Source organism: Branchiostoma floridae, chromosome 2 (genome assembly GCF_000003815.2).
Source record: "Branchiostoma floridae strain S238N-H82 chromosome 2, Bfl_VNyyK, whole genome shotgun sequence".
NCBI classification, from domain to species: domain Eukaryota; kingdom Metazoa; phylum Chordata; class Leptocardii; order Amphioxiformes; family Branchiostomatidae; genus Branchiostoma; species Branchiostoma floridae.
The window spans coordinates 22,101,664-22,125,518 of record NC_049980.1 but is presented as its reverse complement, the minus strand read 5'-3'; the positions used below and the strand labels follow the sequence as shown (position 1 = coordinate 22,125,518).

The window sequence follows — 23,855 nt, the reverse complement described above, 5'->3', positions numbered from 1 at the left end:
ACGTCAGGATGGCATCACAAATCATGGCCTAGAGGAGAAATATCTAATTCAAGGCATATATATTATATATTTATATATTTTCACATGAGAATGAAACAATAGAATGGGTACAGAAACAACCTATGTCATGTCATACCTGAGTCTTGATGATGTTTGATACAGATGTCAAAGACTGGTTTGTATTTTACGTTTCTACATGTATCCCACAGTAGTTTGCACATGCTACTTACCTCTTTGTTCATTGTCTCCCACCTCTTCAAGCACTTGTCATCTTCATCTAAGAGTTGCAGTTTATAGGCTTCTTCATCAGACAGTGCTGATTGGGCAGAACTTTCCACACTGTCAGATTGTTTCTGGTCGGCAGGTCTTTTCAGGAACTTCCGTAGCTCCACAACATAGCCCATCAATGTCTGTACAGACTGCTCCAGTTGTGGCCGGTCTACCATGACACCTGGTGACACCACGGGGATAGGCGAGTCCTCGGAGGACCCAAAAGGATCGTGGGATGTATCTGATGCTAACTCAGTTGCTGTCCTGATGAGCAGGTGCAGGTGGTCCAGTGTCAGGTGCAGGAGTTGTTTAGCAAACTGTTTGGACTGTGGTTCCTTAATGTTCTCGTGGATGGCAGAGACCAGGAGGTCTATTGCTGCCCTAAGCTGAAGGGTGTCCAGACTGGGGGCCGGGGGAGGACTGGGTGGGGTTGGGGATAAGGGGCTTTGGGCTGGGCTTTTTGATTTTGGTCGGAACACTGAAAAGACAAGAAAGATCCACCTTTTGTTAGGTAAAGACCAAAGAGACAGAAAAAATATTAGGAAAATTTTTACTAACTACTAGGTAGTTTGTACTATAATTTTTTACTAAGCAGAAAATTTTTAAATTCTTGATTATGACTCAGTGAGGGAATCAAACTACCAATCACATGTAAGATACCGGTAATCACATGTAAGATACGGTTTGGGTATGAAACTGTCAAAAACTAAACCATTCAACTTCTTGACTGCTCTATTTCAACAACACAACCCTTACCATTCTCCCTACTCTTGAGAAAGAAGGCGACAGTGTCCAGTTGGCGATGCCTCAGCCCCACCTCCAGTGTGTGGATGGGGATGGAACAGGGGTCCCAGTGGTTAATATGGCAGAGAGACTCGGCCACAGAAGCACCTGCATATAGCATCAGCTATCGGAAAACAATGTCAAATAAGACCTTTTGAATTTTTAAAATCAGTCTATTTCAAGTTGTGTCATATATAAAATCATTATACAGTATTGATGTTTTAAGGCATAGATATGATAACCTGTTTTGCAAAACTTGTAGTCCATCTCATCTTTAGGTCTAGAATGTGGTACTACGTATGGTGTGGTCACATATAAGGGTGTGAAATGACAAATACAACTCATCTAGTATTTCTCTGTCATTTTATAACATTAACTCCCCAAATATAATCTTAACTGACCTATCCCAAAACAAACTACTTGAATTTACCCCAAAAAATTGAGTGCAATCACCCTCCGACTCTGCAGTCAACACAGACTTTAAGTCATGAATTCTACAATATCCATGTTTGCTAACCTGGTTGACCAGTTCCTCCTGTGCAGCGTCCCAGGCTACAGCTGATAGTGTGATGTCTGTCAGGAGGAGGTGTGGGTGCAGGTTGTCATCACTCTGGACAAGCAGAGATGGCTCCTTCAACCTATATAAAAAATCCACCTTCATTCATGTATATACAGTCATAAAAATTCCTACAATACAAGAGAGAAACCCTAGTTACTTTGTGTGGGTGAAAGACTGGAATATGAATAGTACAGCTGAGAAAATAATTGAAAGTTTGATGCAATGGAGGGACACAGGAATTTCTGATGAAAGAAGTCAATTAATAATGCTTGAAGTCTACCAGCTTTAGACTTAATATTTCAATTGAATACGTTGAGATTTTACCTGTGACTTTTACACGTTCCTGTTGATAGGTTGTACTGACAGACAAGCCCATGGTTTCTGCCCATCTCACTGCCTTGAGGTGCACTAAACCATGCAATAGCTGTGGCATCTGCCACACTAAGCAGCATCAGTTCACAACCTTGCAATTCCCGTGGAAGATGAAAGGAGGTGTTGCTGAGTGGAGCTGGACCTTGGGACACTTCTCTGGCTCTGGGTCTCCTTACTGTTCTTGAAGCAGAGAATCCTGAGGTTGAGAGAGGCCTCCTCATGTAACTGAGGTGCATGCCAAGGTCATTTCCTCTCTTCTTAACAGTGGCAATTATCTCAGGCACATCTTCAAACCAGTACTTGGCTTCCTTTTCTGCTGCAAAGTATGATGGGGCTGGGTGACTCACACCTGTCTTTCTTCCAGGCCGTTGGAAGAAACTTCTTTGCATAACTTTCATTCTGACCTGCCGCAAATGACTTTTCCAGCTTCTGTCAGCAACTTCTCTTGGCAGGAACTGAAATGAGCCCAAGTCTTCCTCACTTAAGCCTTCAAACCTTCTCACTGGATTTTGCTCCTCTACTACAGCACAGAGGTGGTGGGGGAAAAGGGTGAAGTACTCATTCAGATTCACATGATGGATCCTGATGGTGTTGCCAACTACAAGTGATGTCAGGTTGTTGGAAATATCAAAACATGACAAGTGTTGATGCTCTTCAGAAGCAAGAGGCTCATTTCTGGCATTCAGGTACTCATTTATGACAATCCTGCCCATCTTTCTACCAGATGTTACATGGAAGATGTCTGTATTATAGATGTAAGGAAATGACTCATTAGCACTCAAGTTATATACCATCAATATAGGTACTGATTGACTGCATTTAACAATTCTGCAATATCATCCTATTTTCTAAGTTTCCCTTCAATTAAAGCTGAAATTCTCATTTTCACTGTTATTTTTAACCAAGATTGTAAAAGGATACCAACAACTCCATCCCCCTGCAGACAAAACAGGAGCCCAGACACAACCTTCGCCTGTCTGACATGTCTGGTTTCATCCTGCAGCTTTATTTGGTTGATGACAGAAAGTGATTCTTCTTCTTCTTCAGAAACAGCGAATTTACTCAGTAGTTTGCCGTCAACTAACACAGTCACCACATCTGCTCCCACCTCCAAAATATCCACAGGACCTAGGTAGAAGATGATACAAATATCATTTTACATAAGATGATATCCTGATATGAAAAGACAGAAAAGCACTTATGCATCTTGTGCCATTGTGGTAAGAGTAGTTGACTAAAAATGTACAGGTTTAAATAAACATTCCCAGTCCTCCAAGTTAGAGTACTTGGGTTCTTTTTCCAACTGTGAGTGGATCAACCATATTAGCCTGATCATAGACAGCTTTGAAATTGGCAGTTTACCAGATATGCAATACAAAAAAGACGCACCAAAATAATTTCTTGTTTTATTCATCATTGTGAATTTCTCACTGATGCAGTCTTATGCATTTTCCCAATGGCTTCCACAAGGTATACAAACATGCATATGTAGGAAATTAAAAACAAGAGAGGGGAACATATTCTAGGACCTTTTACCTAACTTCCTGTCAGTGTCTCATGCCTAGCAAATGAAAAGGAGTTAACTGTCAGTCTGCAGTTACACCATTTCCCCTTCACTTTCTACTTGTTTCAAATTCCTACAGACATACAAGCAAACAGAAAAAAAACAGACACATCAAAAACAAAACATCATGCACTATAATGAGGTGGAAATCCTACCTGGGCCTGCTATATCCTGTATGCAGCAGGAGCCTAGACATCTTGTTGTCAGTTCTGTAGGACTGCCACATTCTACACTGTGTAGCTGCAGGTTGCCATTTGTTGTCACCACTGCTATAGCCGAATCAGCTGTGCTGTAGGGACCCACACTTGAGGAAGCCTCTTTCTCCTCCCATTTGAAACTGTACAGAAGTAACAAAAAATTGAAAACAAGAAAGGAGATAACCTATTCTAGGACCTTTGACCTAACATCCTGCCAGTGTCTCATGCCTAGCAAATGGAAAGCAGCTCACTGTCAGTCTGCAGTTAAATTATAACATTATAACATTGTAACATTATATAACCATAATAAGTGTACTTTCATTTGTTATATATCTAGGTTGGGGTTACGCTGATAGGATAATAATGCACATCCTGTCAAAAGTGCCAGGGAAATTCTTATTAATAATAGGAACCTCATGTCAAAACAAATTTGTTGACAGGAGCATCCTGTCAATAGTGCAAGAAATATTCCTACTAATAGGATCATTCTTCTATTGAAACTCAAAGTCTAGTCTGCGATAAGAATTTCATCTGCTATTGACAGGATATGGGTGACATACAAGACAGGGATGCGCCAGGTCTCCTGTCCTGGGTAATATGCTTATTGAGCCATTTGACAAATTCCTTTGTTAAGTGCTGTAATCCAAACGAAAACATACGTAGCCTGTCAATAAGATATTTTTGCATTCTAAATTGTTGACAGGGAACAACCTGTCAATAGCCACTGTCTTATGTCAACAGCACTTTTAGAAAATTCATATTTACAGGAGGTGTATAATAAATTCTTATTGATAGGAACATCCTGTCAATGGTGCAATAAAAGCCTTATTAGCAGGAACATCCGGTCAACATCCTCGGCTACTGTATTTTTGTTTTGGAGGCGGCTTTTTGGTTTCACAAGCGACACGAGACTAGACCGTTGACGAGATAGCTCACCTTCTGATGTTCCTGAGATAGGCTCTGTTCTGTTCACTTCCTCCGAGCTTTAGGAGGGTTATTGTAGAATCTTCATTCAGAAGGGCAATCGTTCCTGTCTTGGTACATAGTTTGGCTTCTCTGACGTGTTGTATATCCACAGAATCCTGAAGTTTTTGCAGAACAAACTGCAAAGTTTCTTCCCACACCTCCATCTTGTCTCGTGACCCATGACCTTCGAACCTAGCTGCTCACAGTCTGTACTGGCCTGTACTTTAGATCCCCGAATCAACATTAATAGCGTAATCTCCGATGATTAAAAATGATATCTATTTATGTTACAGACAATAAGATACTTTCCAGTAATGTAATAATTGTTGCATGATTCACTTTGTGTTGTTATTTTGATCAGGCATCGAAAAGCGTGTCGTTGAACACAACAACACTTAGAAGAACGCACCAACACGTATGGAATACTTATGTTCGATACAGTTACAGTATATTTGAAGTATGAATGTTATATAAGCTATAAAGTATTTTATCTATATAGTCGAATATTTTCTCAATAGTTTTTTTTTCTTTCTATAACTAAGTAATAACTTGTTTCAATCATGAATTGCTTTGCGTTTTAATGCGTTTAATTAGTAAATTTCTCCTAGGTGAGAAAATGTGAAAAATGGCGGAGAAAAAGCAAGGCAGAACAATTTCTAGTGGAAAACTGAACAAAACGTCCACGAGACCGACCCAAAAGGTAGCAACACAGAATGTTACGTTCAGCGGTCCCAACGACGAGCATGTGAAGCGTGGAAGCGAGAGACAGGGGGCGTTTCACGGCGGCGCTAGACCGAAAAGTAAAAATTTGGCGTCAAGGCCGTCTCCAAGGGCAACGCCGGCCGGGCAGTCAGGAGCAAACATGGAGAGAGCATTGGTTCCGAAAGGAGATCAGAGACTCATGCCGGCTGCGAGGGGAGGTGGAGGGCAAGTTCAGAGGCAGCAAGGCCTCATTGTTCCCAAAGGTAACACTCAATGTGGCTTATGGTCATAGTATGCAGAATTGAATAGGTCAATGTTGAAAGTCAATTTTCTTTAAATATTACATGTTAGCCTTGCAGATTGATATTCAGGAGTGAACATGCAACATCACTACATTGTGTAGATAAATAGCTGTTATACTCGGGCCATATTTATGTTCAATATGATTATCGATGTTCCAACTGGACAGTATTTTATTGTACAGCCTCAGGTAGTAGCCTGGGGCTCCATAGTTCGATTTGCACAATTTGATCTTGTTAATGAATTGTATTTAATACATTGTACCTGGTACAATTGTCGCGCAAAAAGTTCTATAAAACTGACATGTATGATGTAAATGTCAAGAACATGAACTTCATGAAGATCTCAATTATTTTCAGTTAACATTCTGTTTGTGATGTTCTACCCTTACACAGGTTACACAGCAAGACCTGTTATCCCAGCAAAGAAGGCGGAGCTGATATCTGTTGCCAGGGCGATGAACGATGACTTTGCAGGGAAGGTGAAAACTCTCTTTGATCCCGAAAGAGAAGCTGCCCTAGCTGCTATAAAGACAGGTGATTTTCATTTTGCTTTATTCGTTGGTTCCTTGACAAGGGAGTTGGATATCTTCCTCTTCTTTTGTACTGTATGAATAGCCTCTTTTTTAGTAAAAATTATATATATATAAAAAGCCTCATGGGAGTGAGAGTACGCTGTACGCTGTTAGTTACGAAACAAATGACCAATACGAATGAACAAAGGAAAATGAAGGTAAAGACACTAAAAAACTACTGTAATTCACTTTGTCTTCTCGGTACCAAACTTTCCGGTCTGAGAAAATTGAACTTCTTCTCGGAACTAAATGTTCACGATGGCAGCATGTGAACATAAAAAAGTCTGTGAATTATTTGTTATCTGTAATGATAAGTTCACGTTACAGTCGTCACCGTGAAAACCGTGAACATAAAAGTACAGTGAAAAAATCAGGAATTACAGTATATTCCTTGTTCGAAATGTTGAGAAGTCTGGTATGTTAGCTTTGCGGCTGCAGAGGTAGCATTTGGGTCTATTAGAGGATGCCTTTTTTATTTCCACTAGTATTTTTCAGAAGTAAAAAAAAGATTGGTGTAGCTGTAATTGTGATTCCAACTGATGTGTATGATCAGTATTATATTCTGTTATTGTATGTGCTGCATATGCAATATGACTGTGCTTACAAGTGTGAATAAATGTTATCAAAAATACATTTATTTCAGGAGTTTACATTGGATGGAGGTGCCCAGAGTTCACATGGGACTGTATCAGAGTTGGTGACATGTCCAAGTGCTTCTGTGGTCACCTGCTCAACCAGCATGCACAATACACAGGTAAAAAAGACTTGTTGTTGAGTCTTGCGTATAAATGCTGTATGCATGATGTGATGTCACATAAGTGCTGGATTCCTCATTCCTTACAAAGACTCTGGTTCAGGGCAGTTGAAAAATATGTCCAATTTTTGCTTTGGTTCTGAATTGTTTCTTCTACCAACACAAAAGAAATATGAAGATAAGATATATCTTTTATCTCCAGGAAGGAGTGTGAAAGTCAAGTGTGCGATGGGGGGCTGTGAGTGCAAAGCTTTTGCTTTTGTTCCTGGTCGTCCTGAGGATGTGGGGGAGTTTTGGTTCCAGCGTCGGCGGGACTTCGACCCCAGCACCTGGAGAGCAAAGTGTCGCTGCAAACACTCCCATGATCAGCATGCTCCCAATGCTTACAAGCCATGCAAGGCAAAGGGTAACAATGTCTTCTGCTTCATTATATATTGCAAAATAAAGATCAGTGTTTGTTGCAGGCTAGCTGCTTTGCTAATAGTACCAGTATTTCATTCTGAGATGATTTGTATGGTATATCAGAACAGATGCTGCAATAAGAATGGACTGTGTTTTCATCACACGACCCAGGTTGTCGCTGCAGTCAGTTTGAGTCCAATTTCCTGTGTGCAGCATGTGACCGGCACTGGGAGGACCATGAGACGTTCTTTGAGACTGAAGACATGAGGAGACAGGGTGGGATCCCTTGTGGTGAGCACATGTACCAAACTATGGATGTAAATAAGCTGTAACAACAGTGATATCTTACCCAATACCCAATGTATGTTACAAGGTGTAAGGTGCATGCAAATGTTAGTGAGCCATGATTGGAGTGAACAATCATGGTAACTTACACGTGACAAGATTGTTGGAGTATGTCTTGGGTTGATTGATTCGGAAAAGGGGAAAAAATTTCACAGTATTGTAAATGCAATTCTTATTTGCCTTCTAGTCTGTCTTGATCAAATATTTATTTCTACTAAAAATATCTATAATATGATGCAATGTACTGACTCCACCTCTACTTTCCTCCATTCAGGTCAGGAATACTTGCCCTTTGCAGAGATGCCCGACCTTCGAAACATCGTGCTTACAGGTCAGTCTTGAGAATAAAGCTGAACCACTCATTAACAAAGGATGATAGCAAGCCATTGTCTTATATTGTAAGATTTGTTTTTAAATCAAAGCTACATATATTAAGATATCACAGAGCTTTGATGAAGTGATGAATTTTTAATATGCTTTGATGAATGGAATGACTGTAACTAGGAGGACAAGGACTTTCTTTAACTGTTGGTTCCAAAATATGAGCATGTGGATTTGATTTGTATCCTAAATGGTATATGTGATCTTTTCATTTCTTCTTTGAAATCAGAAAAATGACCCAGGAAATTAAATTGGTGTACCCAAGGACCTTAGAGTACCACAAAGAAAAGGTAGAAACAGTAAATAAGATCCAAGTTGAGCAATTTCTCAAGACAGCCTTTAATTAGTGTCTGTTTGTTCCAGGGAAAGAAGATGATGACAGCCCTTACAGAGCACTAACAGAAGGAGAGGGAGCCATTCCAAGAGCCCTTCCCTTTGACAACAACACACCAGTACAGTTTGGTGGGCAGAAAAAGTCAGGCTTCAAACCAGTTTATGACTGACTTCATAAGTAACATGCGTAGTCCAGTGGTTAGTGATCCTGTCTGGACCAAGAAGTTGGATCCCTACTGTTGTTGAGCATTCCACTGTTCATCCCACTTTTACTTTTCCCTCTCAGACTCAGAGTAGAAGAAGACCATGAGAATTGTAAATATGAGTACTGGTGTTACCTGTGTTTACCTTAAAGTTATGAAAGATGTTATATCTGGTTAGCTATTCCAAAAGTATCCTTGGAACCAACTCTCAAACAGGTATTGCTTGCAATTTTACTTACATAGTCTTTCTTGTTGAAGTGAAATCTGGCTCCCATGCCTGAAATGAATTTCTAAAGGTCCCTACAGGGGTTGCTCAAACTCAAATGTTTTATATGTTATATCTATATATGATTTTTCAATTCCCAAAGTCTCTTAAATTCTTTTATAGCTATTTTTTCTAATGATATTCTGTTGATTTGTGGGAAAATTGCCCTTTTATTACTACTTAATAGGCTAATTAGCTGATTTTGATTTAGTTTGTATATAATGAACAAACTTGTAGCATATATACAACATGTATAATCAACTCTACTCTTAAAATACAGTCCACTTTCGTAGTTGCACTACCATTTCACAAGTACATACTTGTACATTCTGGCACACTAGTCATTGCTGTTTGTGAATATTAGACAGATGTAAATGCAAGATTGTCAAAGACAGAATTAGTGATACTTGCATATTATAAATATGTTGATCTCTTTAAATTATTACTCCTGATGTTGTCTTAAAGAAATGACAAAACTATTATAATTAGAAAATGACCACTTTGTATATATATGTGTAAAAGAAAAAAATTCACCATGCACATGTACATACTGTAATATCTATATTTGCATTCAAGATATGAAGAGATTGTTTCATGTAGATAGATATGTAATTGTGAATATATTTTTTTATGATGGCACAGAAAAAGCACTGTTCAATTTTTACCAAAGCCTGCAACCATTAAATCATAGGCAACTATAAGACAGGCTTGTAAATAATCTCGATGTTGTAAAAACAGTTGCCTTATTTGAGTTAGACAAGACACACAGATAAATGGACTACCGATTTTAAGATATAGCCCCTGCATTTATGTATGATATACACATGTAGATGATATACTAGTAATATTGTACTAAGTAAAAGCTGACTTGCTGCTTTCAATGCACCATTGTATAGTGTTCTATGCAACCCAATATTCATGTACTGTATGGTGTATGACATTTAATGTTCACCCTGTTCTATGAAGAAATCTGTGAAGTGATTTCAAGACAAAGCTGTTTCTATATGACTGTGTTTATATTTATTGCTGGACAACAGGTAAAAACAATTGCATAGAAAGGGAGGCACTTACTAAGTTTTATAAAGTAAAAGAATATTTGTTGTTACATCTATCAACTAGACGTGTTCTGACTTCTAAAAAAGAAAGAGGACAATAGCCTCCACAACCATGACAGCCATGTTGTGGCCTTTGTCTATAGCAAACATGCCGATCTCCTGGGCACCAAAGGTGAGGTGAGGCAGCTCCACAGCTGTGGTGAGTGCCCACAGGAGCAGGGCAGACCGCACTGATGCCCACAGGGTCGTGGCACCCAGGTATGGTCTGGAGACGGAAGAACAGAAATCTGTCATGTAAATGATGCATTGTTGATACAAGCAAAGCTGTGTTGAGGCTATCAGGAGCTACATGTAGTCTTGGCATTGCTAGATGATTTGCATAATTAATGGTATCCATACCATAATTTCATAGTCATGCATAGGCTAAAAGAGCAAATAAGTTTAACTGAAGTGAGGGCTACAAACATTTTCTTGCCGAATACTAGTGTGGACCGACTGAATTTCACAGTCCTCAGCATGTAATTGTTGTTTCTTAGAATTGAAAGAATAACTATCTTAATTTCTCCAATAGAGATAATGAATTGGTTTATAAACTGTACTTATAATCCAGTCGGACAGAAGAACAATGCCGCTTTTGAGTTACCATACCAAGAACAATGCAATGTGTTGATTTACTACACCCAAGGAGCTTTCATCAAGTTCCTTGCTATACCCTAAACAAGTCACTGTTATACTCACAGCACATAAGACAAGAGCAAGGCCACACTCAGAGCTGAGGCAAAGGCTGATCCATAGCAGACATGTTCTGGGTACTTCCCAAACTCGTGTTTCCTGTAGGGTGGATAGGTCAGCTGGAGCCACATGTTCCCCAAGGTGTATGGGTTATACCACAGGAACCCTGTGAACTGTGCAGCCAGAACCGCTAGGATTATGTCCAGCATTTTCGGCACCTGGTACGGGAAACAAATCAAGAACAGCTTACATTGTGAAATGAAGCGTGCACCCCCTCTTTGGAACAGTCCAATGATATCAATGGATCAATCTTGCCTGTATAAACAAGACTATGTTGGTAAGAGAGTTGTAAAGTGCCTCTGTGTCGAGCACAACGTAAATATTGACCATCTGACGTATTAAGAATGTCCTCTTCCTGAGTTAAACATTCAATTTAAGTAACCCTTAACAGTTAACATTACTTTCATGTCATATTGAATTTTCAATACAAAAATTACACATTTGTGAATCATGAGCTATGTTGGAATGTAGGCGGCCAACAACACAAAGGGGGGCGGGGCTGTAATTATAGTCAGTTGTGTTCTTATACCATACCACTCTCGACTGAACGCCAAATGAAAGCAGGAAAACAACGGTTGCACGACAGTTGTTGATTGAGCAGTTTGATGCTTGGTTGGTTTTAATAGTTTTCAGTTTCCTCTGAACCCAAGTCGGAAAGCTTAACGTTAACTAGACAGATCAAATCACTAGTGAACATGTAACGTTGCCTTCAATTCATAATAAGGCGCACCCAACAAGGCCAAATCTAACGTTAGAAGTAAACAATGAAACAACGGCAGACTGATTGAAACAGCCCGTCCTAGTATAAACAGGTGTGTGTATAGAGAATACGAATACCTGATTTCCAACACCGAATGGCGAGTAGAACTTGAAGTTGAAGGGTTGGACCACAAACTGGTCGGTTCAGGAATGTCTAGTCCTGCCTCAAGCACAGAATTGGCGCGAAAATCCCGCGTGCCGGGTCAAAGGTCACCACTGTTTATTTTACTTGTTGGTGTTTGGGGGCAAAGGGTCATATGCCTACAGATGAATGAATGAATGTATGCATGAAATGTCTCTCATTGCAATGCAAATGATATGCAAAGATGGCTTTTATTAGCATAATCTATATGAATTCCTTCTGTCCTCTTCAAATCACGCCATCTCCAGGAAGCTATACACCTTTCTCACGAGCGGCGGCCATGATAGATCTAAAACGAGTTCAAATTCTTCAATGTGGCAAACAAAAGGCTGTCCATCATAATTAGCAGTTCGACCAATGGTAGCCTGCCAATTAGGAAATCGACCAATAAGTGAATGGCTGCAAATTCGTTAAAAATTTGCATTATTATGTTTTTATTTTGCATCTCTTAAGGGACTATGGGGTCAGTCTACACTACTCTAAATTGCTACATCTTTCGGTGCATAACACTTCTTGTAATATTTATTATTCTATCTTATATCATGAAAATTTGTGTGGTTTTGGGGGAAAACTAAATGGGACCTGATTTTAGAAATAAGTTTTGTCTGTTTGCCTCATTGACCTCTTCTTCGATCTATCATGGCCGCCGCGTGAGAAAGGTGTATTGAGGCCTTTCCTCGTTAATCATGCAAATGCTGATGTCAAACAGTAACAAATTTATGTCTTCTGAAAAAACCGTTATTGCACCTAAACGTGTCAGTGTGTGAGTGAGTGTGTGTGAGTGTTAGTGTGTTAATTTGCATTTTCGGTTGCTTTTAACTACCTAGAAATAACTTAAGAAGCTATGGATGGGCCGTGAAAATATTTTGTATGAAGCTCTTTGTTATGTTAGACAAAGGCCGAAGTTAATTATGGGCGTCCTCATTTACCTCTATGTCCAGTGTTGTCTATTCACTTAAGGCCCATGTTTCATTTAGTGTGATTCAGACATTCCTCCCATGGCTTTTGCTCATTACAAAAGAAGAGTAGACAGTAGACACTATAAACGAGAAAATGTCTTTAAGAGGCACAGGCCACAGTCTCTGTCAGAATGCGAAGACTGACTTCTTCACACTGATATAGCTAACGTCACTCTACAGAGACAGTAGGACGAAATGGTACTGTGACCTAGAGCAATACCTCATGACATGGGCATCTGTACTAGATCTCTAGATTATAATTACAGCAGGAGAGCGACTTAATTTCCACCAACCTGGCGGGTAAGATCCCTAGTTGTGCGGTTCCGTCCTTGGTACTGATCTGCCATCGACGGTTGTTAAATTCGGTAACCATAAGAGAGATATTAGCTAATAATATAGATAGCTTTTAGTCCTTACTCTTTCTCACACTGGAACAGTCTCGACCTATCAAATCGCTTTGTAAGCTTTTGTAAGTTTAAAACTTTTCTCTATAGACAATTTCGCCCTGCTAAATGGTAATACCTTACAAATGGTCCCCGCTATCCCTGTCTCCTGCTTGCTCGGTCAGATTGGTACCGTGCAGCTTGAACTACAGTCTGTTTTGTCGCAGCTTACGTAACAGCCTTACCTGGAATTCAGTCTACTATGAGCTAGTGGCTCGGCCTACCGTAGTTAGTGTAGGCTCTCTAAGGGGCCAGAGTAGCTCTCAGCCGCCGGGATAATCATTCACACCCGGTAGGATTTTCACAGTTAGGCAAGTGGGAGTTAATTGTCGGCTAATTATCCCACTGGGCTCATGGGCTAAAGTCTAACCGCGTGAAAATCCTACCGGGTGTGGCCGATTGCCCCGGCGGCTGAAGGCTACACTGGCCCTGTACAAAGCCTGCACCAACTACGGTAGGCCTAACCACATGTACAAGTAGACTGGATTCCAGGTTAGTAACAGCCCAGCATGAAGTCGGTCCGAATCAGTCACCCATTACTTACTCCACTGCCCTATGAACGGTTGTCACTCTTCGGCAAACTATCTTGGTGCTTATAGGACACACAGCAAACTTCTTAGCACTTTCTAAAAATGCCCACTATTACTTCGCGGAATTCATTTTCCATAAACTCCCAAATTTTGTCTATCATCCAAAAATGTCATCATTTCTACAAAATGCTTTAAATCCTGATTTCTTCTAAGTTCTAGGTTTACTGAGTATAATTCGTCTTTTCGTTCTGGGGTAGATGATTGGACTTGCGCCTTCAACAACTTTTGTTATGCATTATTCGATTGAAGCATATCATCTAAGTTCATTCTGCTAGAAGTATTGTTTATATTTTGTTATAATTTTGTATCTTTACTTATGTTCTTTACGTTTATATCTTTTGTGTGTACAGTTATGGCGCTAATGTGAGAGTGTGAACCTGAGTACGTCACCACTATGTCTGTAATGACTTTTCAACTGGGATAAAGCTAATGGATAGTTCTATCACCGAATGCCTGGCGCCTTGATTGAAAATATAACCTTGTCAGATTAGAAACAAAAATTGGTCTGAGGAGCAACATTTCTTCACGCATCTTGTTCTATCTCTAGTCCATCAGTTATGATTGGAATGCGCACACAAACCCTTGTCACAGGTAACTCCATAAGCAATGCACTGTATAGTATATAACAATGCGAACACTACAAGATGCCAATTGTACTGGTTTCCCGAGCAAACACAAACACACACCTATTGAAATAATTTTACAGACAAAGTGGTTCTTCACAACGTTCAAGTGAAAACTGAGCGAACAGAATCGGAGCTCTGTTATAAAGTTTGTTTTGCAATGAGCAATGCATGGCGGGACTGTACATGTGTCAAAGGTCATAAAAATGGCAACGCACTTCCGCAGAGAAGATGGTTGACCTCGCAAGTATTTGTCGTTTTTCCTTCAACCGGTCCATCTTTTCCACCATAACTAGGCCCGAACCGTACAAGGTCAACTTGTGTGTCCTTAGCATGTCCAAGGATGCCGTCTTACGACAGGAATTAGACGATTTGTCTGATATTGTCTACGGTAAGTTGTGGGAGGGATCCAGGGCCGCCTTCGAATATTCAATGGATCCATAAAGCAGCTTGCAAAGCAAAGGTCGTTGCTGATTGGAATTTGATAAATATGTAGAGGTTGTGTTACAGTAGGAAGTGCAACCAGCGGTTTGATTGCATTTACAGGACAAAACAATGGCATACAATGTGCGAGTATGCACAGGATTTTCCTGTCAGCTAAAAGACAGCTAGTCCTGCCCATAAGGATTGTACTCAGCGGTTGATAATGAACCAATTCAGCCGATATTAGAAATGCAACCAATCATAAGGCCACACCAATTTAATTTCTTGGTTCACGGATTCGCTCGCTCCTATTTTTTGGAAAAAAATAAATAAAAATAAAAATTACCACTCAGCAAATTTTCACCATTAATGAAACCATTCACCAACTTTCTGGTGTAGCAAACATAAAAACTGACACTACTTTTGTAATTTTCAATGAACAGGTGCTGTTACTGTACAGTAATAGTGTTTTTGTACTTTTTTTCAAGCTGAAAACTTTTTATTCTTTATGTTTTGGAAATATAAAAACTATAAATTATAGTGCAAATTAAGATAACATGACATTTTCGAGCAAGAATGATAATTATGATTCAATGTCTAATGAATTTTGGGGTGAACTTTGACACCACAGATATGCATTTCCATTGTATTACTACTGTACTGTAGAATTGCTTAAACTGCAACTTATAACAATGTAAACAGCTTCTTTCTTCTCCTGTTGTGAGACTGTGCCCTTGCCATAGTAAACAAATTGAACAGTCTTTCCTGTTTGTTCACTATGTACCTATTATGTAGACCTGATCCGAGACATCCGTGATCCTGAGAAGGACAACACGCTAGAGGAGCTGGATGTTGTGTATGAGAGTGGAGTCCATGTGGAGCCATGGGGGGAGGACAAGTTCCACATCAGCATAGAGTTCACACCAACAGTACCACACTGCTCATTGGCTACTCTTATAGGTGAAGCTTTAGTCATCTTAGGCCTAAGAAATGATAGATCATAATGAAATGTTGTGTTTCTGGTTACTTGACCGAACCTCACAAAAACTTGTCTATCCTAGCCTTTTGGGGGTTGACCGCTGGCTGGCACATATAACGTCCTTGCCCCGCTGGCAAGGGACATTGAATTTTCAATCTGACAACCGGGTATTGAAAGCATCGTAAAACTGTTTCCAACATGCTCTCGTCTGACCCTACTTTTTCAGGACTGTAAGCAAACAGACAACATCAATTTTCCTCTATAAACATAGGGAAAATACTGTTGTTCCCCATACTCATATATGTGATCCTTTCGGTTCACTGCTAAGACAATTGGCAGCCTTATCTGTCGTTATGCTTTTGATTTGCCTTCTTTGAGGCCTTCTATTCCTGGTATTTATTGGGGTGGAGCGCTGACTGATTTTCCACTTACAGATATGTGCCAGGTTCTCATGGTGGGGAGGCCCACTTTTGGCTAGATTGATTGATTCATGGCAATGGCTGTTTTTGCTTCTGTAGGTCTTTGCCTCAGAGTAAAACTGGAAAACAACCTGCCACAACACTACAAGGTAACAGTTCTAATTTCCTGATACTACTACACTGTCAAATTTGCTACTTCAGTTGTCATTCAATATCTGTGACCCTTACATCGTAGAATGCATTTTAGTAGAGCCTGTTGAAATCTATGTTTGATTTAATTAACAAAACTTCTGTGAAGATAGCAAGGTGGTTATGACCTTTTCCTTCTACTTTTATTTCAGCTTGATATCACTGTTAAAGATGGAACACACTCCACAGGCCCAGAAAGTGAGTCTAACATTATTGACATGCATTTATCAACTTTCACATACATAACATTACTACTACTAGTATATCATTTATCAAGCCCTGACAAAGGACATAGCTTTCATAGTAGTACATAGACTAAATGTCTAGCCAATGGAGATTTGATTGTGAAAACTAAATATGTTTCTTCCCTTTTCAGTCAACAAGCAGATAAATGACAAAGAGCGGATAGCAGCAGCAATGGAGAACCCAGATCTCAGGGCAGTTGTTAATAAGTGTGTACAGGATCCAGAGTAAATTGTTATGGAGAATGTTTTTGTTAGGGCTCTCTCCAGCTCCAAATTCTGGTCAGCCCTTTTAGTTTCATGTTGACAGAGCAAAGCTTGGTATCTAGCAGTTGTAAGTCATCAATGGTGGTTAGGGGGTATGAAAATGTCAACCCTCAGAAATGCTATTTCCCACATTTCAAGGGGGCATATTCAGTTCATGAAGATATTTGGCACTGATAAAAATGTTGTGAAGTTATGTTTGTCAAGTAGGACAAAATAGTCTTCCATTAAAATTATTATGTTCATGGTGGAGAGAGCCCTATACCTGTAACATGTATTGTACAAACTTTGAGGAATACTGTACAGGCATTCCAAAATTATTATTAAACAGAAAGTAGCATAATAACAAGATGTTAGTGATTCTGCATGGATTTGACACTACATGTATTTGGTGCTCATGGTGGCTTAGCCTGGGTTCCATCTTATTTCTACTGGGGCTCTTTACACTCGCTGTCCTAAAACATTTGTTTAGGGCAGCGAGTGTAAGGAGAAATAGGATGATACCCAGGATATGGTAGCTAGGTGCAATATTGTATTTTTTCAGTATTAACTTTTAATAGCTGTACACTTTGTTCCTACCTTAGTCAGGTAAGGTTACAAGGCACTTTCACGTTACTTGTCTATAGTATGGTGTTATTTGATATGATTGAAGATTTCATTGGTTTTATTGTAAGATAAAGTGGTTTAATTCTGTAAGATATTGAATATACATGTATAGTACCGATACAATGACTGAGTTGGAATATGTCTAAAGATGTAACATTTGGGATCTCTCTGGATCCTAGTACATGTACATGCATTTCCGAATGTGATAAAGGTTAATAAAACAATTTAGTCTAAAATCTGTTTCAGGTGTTATTGATGTTGTTCCATTGCTGCTGACATGTATGGTAACAACGACGACATAAGGCAGTTCATTGTTTAATGGCAACTTTTAATACCCCATGGTTTAGCATGATGTAGATCTGACACATTTGACTAATGGCACCCCAGATAGCCCTGGTGAAAGATATACTCCAACACAAACAGGATTGTTGACAGAACATAAGTTGACTGCATGGCACATAGGTATGTAGGACACTCAGGTGGACAGCCATAGAAAGCATTCCGTCCCATCAGTGAATTTTTACAAAAAATCAACATCCCATAAAGTGTCGATAGTGCAGAGTGAACAACACAAGCAACTCTAGCATTCTCCCGAATTATGTCTACTTGTCCCAAATTATGTCTACTTTTAGGATTTCTCAAAGATTGTTAAGATAATGATCCAGATGTGGCATTTTCATGGAAACCTTTTATTCAGCTGTCCATGGCCTTTGACTAGAAAGCAGCCCTATCATTATGTAATTCTGATGCCAGGTTTGTACTGATTTTCTGGTTAGACAGCAGGGAATAGGTTAAAACTATAAACAGACTCTTGAACAATGTCCTCTACATTTCTTTCCTCCACACTTGACAAGTCTATATCTACATATATGTCACAAATGAAATATCAAGAGTTGACTACAGCTCTAGTAGGTTTGATTGCAAAGTCTAAGTTAGGTTGTAACACCTCTTAGAATCAAGTTTGGACTGCATAGTGAACGTTGAGCATCACTTTACACCTCAGAGCGGAGGAATTTTTTGTCAGAGCGATCAAGCACAAGAAAGGCCCGATACCTCACACGTTATCAAATTTTCACCACACTATCCTACCCTGAAGACTGCACCCTGCAAAGACAATATGCTAGGATGAATTGGGATACATAAAGGTTGCAGTAATGGTAAAGAAGGTGGTGTCCACACAAAATTCCATGAAAAACTGCAAGGGTTTAACAGCAATTTTCAGCAAGCAAAAATCTTTCAATACATGAAGATCTTTTGCTGGAAATGAGCTGACGGCACCACCAACCATGGAAAGTTTGCCTCCGATATCTACTATGTATGTACTACTTTTGTATGTTTAAAAATTAACCTCTTTGGATCATGTTACCTGAAGCACAGATCATAGGACAATTTTTTTATTACAGTATAACAAAGAGCAAAGATCACAACATGAATATGGTACAATTGTAAAGCCAATTTTCTAATATTCCACGCCCACGGTGACAAAAAGTACACACAATTCATAACGTAGCCTTGTAAAGAAGGCCTGAGTAAAAAGTTTACAGATTGGAAGACTAAAAATCTTGAGATGAAAAGTGTCTCTATTACAGCAGGGAGCAGCCCTCATGTTCCGTATCAGAAAATATTCATTTGCATTAGTCCTTCATTACTCCATTACTATCCCTAACTCTCATTCCCTAACTATAGGTGGGCGTGGGGCTACATAAAGTCATCATATTCATCCCCGTAAGTGCTGTAGTCTTCCAGATCCACCTTCTTGACAGCCTTCAGGCTTGATGCTTGCTTCTTTCCCTTCTTCCCTCCTTTTGCTGCCTATAAAGATAGAAAATAGACATTTTTAACATCATTAAGGTTTGACATCCAGGTGAAAACCCAACTGCAATAACACATGGGAGAGGCAAATCAGCCACTAAAACAAAGGTACGAGTACAAACAACATTGTAGACCTAGTACTAGCTGCTACTCAGCCATTACCCTCCACCTACAACACAACATGGGACACTCTTTCAATCTCAACTCCACATATATCACAGACTGCAAACCCTGCTTGTTTGAACAGGGAGTTATAGAGGCTGCTTATGAAAGAATGTACAATACCATCTCAGATCTGCTCAGTGTCACACTGACCAAAGATGGCAGATGCTATCTGTTTCCAAACCTGTATCCAGGTACTTGAGAAAATGCTATCTGGCCAAGACATTTAAACTGCTGCCTAACCCCATAAAAATGGAGTTTGCTACAGTGTGCTAAAGGTTAAGCAAACATGGTGTTCTGTTACTGGCTGAAATCCCAAACTGTCTCTAAATTTTTTATTGTATCTATTGAATGTGATGGTATCTTATTCCCTTTTTTATCATTTTTACTATTTGAACAGTAGCAAAATAAGAGGGCCTTAAACAGACAGGAATGCATTACTTGGAAATAAGAAATGTGGTATTCTGTGATAAAACAATACTAGTATAATAAGCTAGCAAGGGCATTCAAAGGTAAATTGCATGACGATTACATGTTCTGAAGTGATTGGTCATTATTGATTCTGAAGAGGGCGACAGTGGCCGTTGAAAATTTGATCGCTGTACACCTTAGTGTTGGAAGAAAGTTCAGCATTGTACTACCCAGACAAATGCATATTCCTTGGCATGAACCTGGCAGTAAAGGTTACCTTACCTTTGCAGCTTTTGCCTTCTCGTTGGAGAGAACAGTAAGGGTAGTTCCTAACCTCCTGACATCCTCAGCCTCCACTGAAACAGTATGGACATGTAGTTATTATAACTTAACATTCGCTATTCAAATGAGAAGGGGGTAATGTTCAATAGATCTGATTGATTGGCAGTACCCACTATACATGGGCATGGACTATCTCCATACCACTTAAAATTACGATGAAGGAGTGTGTGAATACAATCATATCTGGTGCAAGTTGGCTAATACTGATGCATTTGTGCAATCACAGGACTGTATGAAGTGCAAAGAAAAAAGACACAGCTGTAGTGAAGTGTAAAAACTCACATCCTAAACAGCAGTCCCTAAATAATTCCTCCAGAAAGGTGACGAAGTGAATGGAACCCTGGTACTGGCTCACTTTCTCCACCAGCGCCTTCTGGAACTCCTCAAAGTCTTCTCTCGTTTGGGGCTGCATTCTGTCAATCTTCCCGCCTGTTTCACTGTCCACTCCTGCCAGTGTGAACACAAGTAATGCTTGTGAGACTCTCATTGTTCTTTCTTCTTCACTACAAAACATTTCCTATAGAGGGAGGAATAGAACATTCTAGCAGAGTGTTGGTGAATAGATTTGGCACAGGCAAACAGCCTGATGTGATGTTAATGATAAGAGTCTGTCGAAGAGGAAGATCATGGCCGATAAAAAAAGGCGTGGTAAAAGTAATAAAGAAGGAAAGGCTTCTGAATACTTTGGGGTAGTTTGACGTAAGACATTGTCAAAGATAGTGGACACTTACTATTCCTTCCATGAGGGGTTCCTCTTATTAATGATGAAGGCACATAATGCAACTAGTGTAAAATCTTGCATCTTTGCACAGAGCCAAACATCATTTCTGCTTATACCTCACACTGCTTGAATATTGGCATTAGAACTATGATAATTAGATGAACTGAAGCAGTTAAGAATCCCCTTGTACCAACCTGATTGTTATAAAACCAGATTGAAATTTTTGAAAATAAGAATAAAGTTATTACAGATAATTTTTTTTTTTGAAAATTATCTGGACCAGTCAGAAGGAAATTCTAGAAGTGGCCAGAAGGATGCACAACATGATTCAAAATAATACATTATACATTAATCCATAAGTTGAAACTCTTTGGCCTGAATAAGTTTGATTTGTCCTTGAGAGTTTTATGCAAAGTATAGTATGCTTGTGTACTGGTATTAAGCTAACTCTCCTAAAGATTCCCTCTGAAATAATGACATAAGCAGATTTTAACCATGTTTTTATTCCCGGTATTTCTGGCAACTTTCTCATAAATCAATGGAGTTCATCCAAAATTCATTGTCCTATACAATTTTGAATGTACAAATATGAAGAAAAAAAAACTTTCTAAATCACACTTCAAATAAATAACAAGTATCAAAATAATTACAGTGTATTACATCTACGGCTGCAACAAGAAAATCAACCCCAAACCGTGCTAGTATTTACTTATGATACAAAATGATCCGTCTGAACTATAATAGCTTCATTGGTGCCTTGTACACAAGCGTAGGTAAGCGTACATGGTGCCTATCCAAACTAGATTATAAAAAAAACTACCTACCTACCTACCTACCTACATACATACATACAAAAGCTTATCTATAATACAAGATGATATTGCATCTACATTTACGAACAGTAATTTAAACTCTTTTCAATAATTGAAGGCAGTCCACTTGCTGACGTTGGAATGACATGAAGTAAAAAAGGACATTGACAACACAATCTACTGTTGTTACATACCAAACATGTCCTTTGCTAGCTCTAAATCTCCTTCTTCTGCAAGTTTCTGTCGTCTCAACTTGTCTGCTGCTCGCTCTTCTGGTGTCATTTCCTTCTGGGCCTGTCGTGGTGGTAAATTCAAGATCGGTAAAACAAGTTTATGGACAAGCTGTACATCAAGCTCTCTTCAATTATCTATAGCATTGGTTCATTTTACCATGTCAATGTAGAAACATAGCTAAAATCATGTTTTTTTCACTTGATGTCTTTGTTCTTGTAATCTGGCACATCACATGATGTAACCTTGAAAAGATGCACATTTTTTTCTGACTTTTAGAAGATGATAAATTTTCCTAAAACTAAATTAAATATTCTTTGATATTGAGAGGTGTTCAGGTAGAAGATTATACCTTTTTGGGATTGCAAGGAAACAACTCCTTTTACTTCATGGAAAATTAAATAAAATAAGTCATGCTGGTTTGATGTTACTGGAGACATACTTACAGCTTCTTCTCTGGCTTTTCTCTCTTCAATTTCTCTCTTCTTCTTTTCTTCTTTCTCTCTTATAATTTCTGCCATGGTTCTTTTCTTCTTCTTTTGGACAGCTGTGACTGAAATAAGAAATGTTTTTATGCAACTTCATTTACCTTAAACATCACTCATACTGTATCTAAATTTCTGACAATATGTATGACAATGTACATGGTTTCACTTTAATCACACTTGTTACATGACCACTTTAATTTCTTATCCAATTTTTAATTACAGCAAGATTGTGTACTAAACCAACAAGGTTCTATGTACCCTTTTGGGCTGACATTATTTAAAGTTAAACACACCTTTTTCAGCTTGATCTTTCTTTTCATCATTATTGTCTTCATCATCCCAGTTGTCCTGTCACCATCACAGTAGAAATAAAAGTAAATTCCATATCAAATTTTGGTTTTAACGTGTTATAGCACTTAATTGCCATACCTGTAGTATAAATGATATAAAAGATGAGCAAATCTATTGACAGAAAGCAGACATTGGTTAACAGAATCAATTCAATGACAATGCAGTCAGCAGAGATAAGAAAATCACAATTTTTCTTAATGACAGGAACATCCTGTCAATTGTGAAAAATAAATTTTCTAATTCTATTGACAGGAATCTTTGGCCACAAAATTACCTTTTAGTTAGTTCTACTCTACATATAATTTTGAGATTGTGAAATATTTACAGCTAAGAATACTAAAACGTTGTCATTTTCTGGTCAACTTCCCGGGACGATGACTCATAACATCATACATGTCATCACATATCAATCCACCTTTAATACCGGCGTGAAGTAAATGGCATAAAAAATTCTCCATATGTTGGCTGGTTTCTTTGGCCTGCTTTGCCCTGCTACATCAAAATTCACAACACTCGCCAGAGCAAGCCTTAACATACAGAACCGAGTTTTTTCATCCCTCAGTCTTTTAGAAAAAAAAGTTGCTAGGATCGTACACGACAAGTTACCGTTACATGTGAAAATGTGAGTACAGTACAGCACAGTGGACCCACATGTGCGGACTTGGCGCCATACCTTCACATCGTCATCCTCGTCTTCACCCTCCCATTTGTCCGTCCCCGCGCTGATGCCGGGGGCTGCAGGCTCAAAGTCGTCTGCGTCTGAAGATCAAACAGTTCTCTGTTAACGTTCTCATCAAGTTACGAGGAGAAGATCTAGTGAGATTTCACAGAAATAGGGCGAATATTTCAGAAACCGGAACTCCGACTTACCCCAGTCCGCCATGATGAAATCTGAATGCGGCACGATGACTGAAGCATGGTGGGAGATTTTTAGATCATTCCAACGCGGAAATGGGAAGAAATGTTTTATATTTGTCTTTTATCAGGCTTTGTTGGACAAACTCGTTACGTAAAAATACTTTTTTTCATCTATTCTAAATCTTTACCCATATTTGACGATTGGAGACAAT

At 39.1% G+C, this 23,855-nt stretch overlaps 5 protein-coding genes across 6 annotated transcripts; 2 read left to right on the top strand and 3 right to left on the bottom strand.

Moving 5' to 3' along the window:
* On the bottom strand, positions 1-5,050 carry LOC118409923 (spatacsin-like; the record flags this gene model as incomplete). The annotated part of the gene is given in 8 exon segments (XM_035811313.1): positions 1-28; positions 231-748; positions 1,027-1,177; positions 1,571-1,691; positions 1,937-2,726; positions 2,906-3,112; positions 3,704-3,885; positions 4,682-5,050. Coding segments are annotated over 8 exon segments (2,191 nt in total), but the record flags the coding sequence as incomplete, so codon positions are not given.
* A 242-nt stretch (positions 5,051-5,292) lies between these two features.
* Positions 5,293-9,959, top strand: LOC118409940 (protein FAM221B-like). Its single transcript, XM_035811345.1, has 7 exons — positions 5,293-5,676; positions 6,109-6,249; positions 6,931-7,041; positions 7,244-7,447; positions 7,615-7,734; positions 8,063-8,119; positions 8,533-9,959. Exons 1-7 carry the CDS (start codon positions 5,337-5,339, stop codon positions 8,670-8,672), a joined length of 1,113 nt encoding a protein of 370 aa, XP_035667238.1. The 5' UTR covers positions 5,293-5,336; the 3' UTR covers positions 8,673-9,959.
* Positions 9,960-9,967: 8 nt separating this feature from the next.
* On the bottom strand, positions 9,968-13,220 carry LOC118409957. Of its 2 annotated transcripts, none has more exons than XM_035811373.1 (3): positions 11,655-11,785; positions 10,764-10,975; positions 9,968-10,290 (listed from the first exon to the last, which is right to left on the bottom strand). In XM_035811373.1, exons 2-3 carry the CDS (start codon positions 10,964-10,966, stop codon positions 10,104-10,106), a joined length of 390 nt encoding a protein of 129 aa, XP_035667266.1. In that variant the 5' UTR covers positions 10,967-10,975; positions 11,655-11,785; the 3' UTR covers positions 9,968-10,103. The 2 variants fall into 2 exon arrangements, with proteins under 2 accessions (XP_035667266.1, XP_035667267.1); XM_035811374.1 differs by lacking the exon at positions 11,655-11,785 and adding an exon at positions 13,200-13,220 and having other exon boundaries at positions 9,979-10,290.
* A 1,287-nt stretch (positions 13,221-14,507) lies between these two features.
* On the top strand, positions 14,508-18,932 carry LOC118409956 (cytosolic iron-sulfur assembly component 2A-like). Its single transcript, XM_035811372.1, has 5 exons — positions 14,508-14,724; positions 15,552-15,716; positions 16,254-16,303; positions 16,496-16,541; positions 16,720-18,932. The coding sequence occupies exons 1-5, from the start codon at positions 14,565-14,567 to the stop codon at positions 16,815-16,817; spliced, it is 519 nt and encodes a 172-aa protein (XP_035667265.1). The 5' UTR covers positions 14,508-14,564; the 3' UTR covers positions 16,818-18,932.
* On the bottom strand, positions 17,776-23,832 carry LOC118409952 (eukaryotic translation initiation factor 3 subunit J-like). Its single transcript, XM_035811368.1, has 8 exons — positions 23,656-23,832; positions 23,459-23,544; positions 22,728-22,782; positions 22,393-22,499; positions 21,910-22,009; positions 20,465-20,629; positions 20,123-20,196; positions 17,776-19,267 (listed from the first exon to the last, which is right to left on the bottom strand). Exons 1-8 carry the CDS (start codon positions 23,666-23,668, stop codon positions 19,154-19,156), a joined length of 714 nt encoding a protein of 237 aa, XP_035667261.1. The 5' UTR covers positions 23,669-23,832; the 3' UTR covers positions 17,776-19,153.
* Between the last annotated feature and the right edge of the window lie 23 nt (positions 23,833-23,855).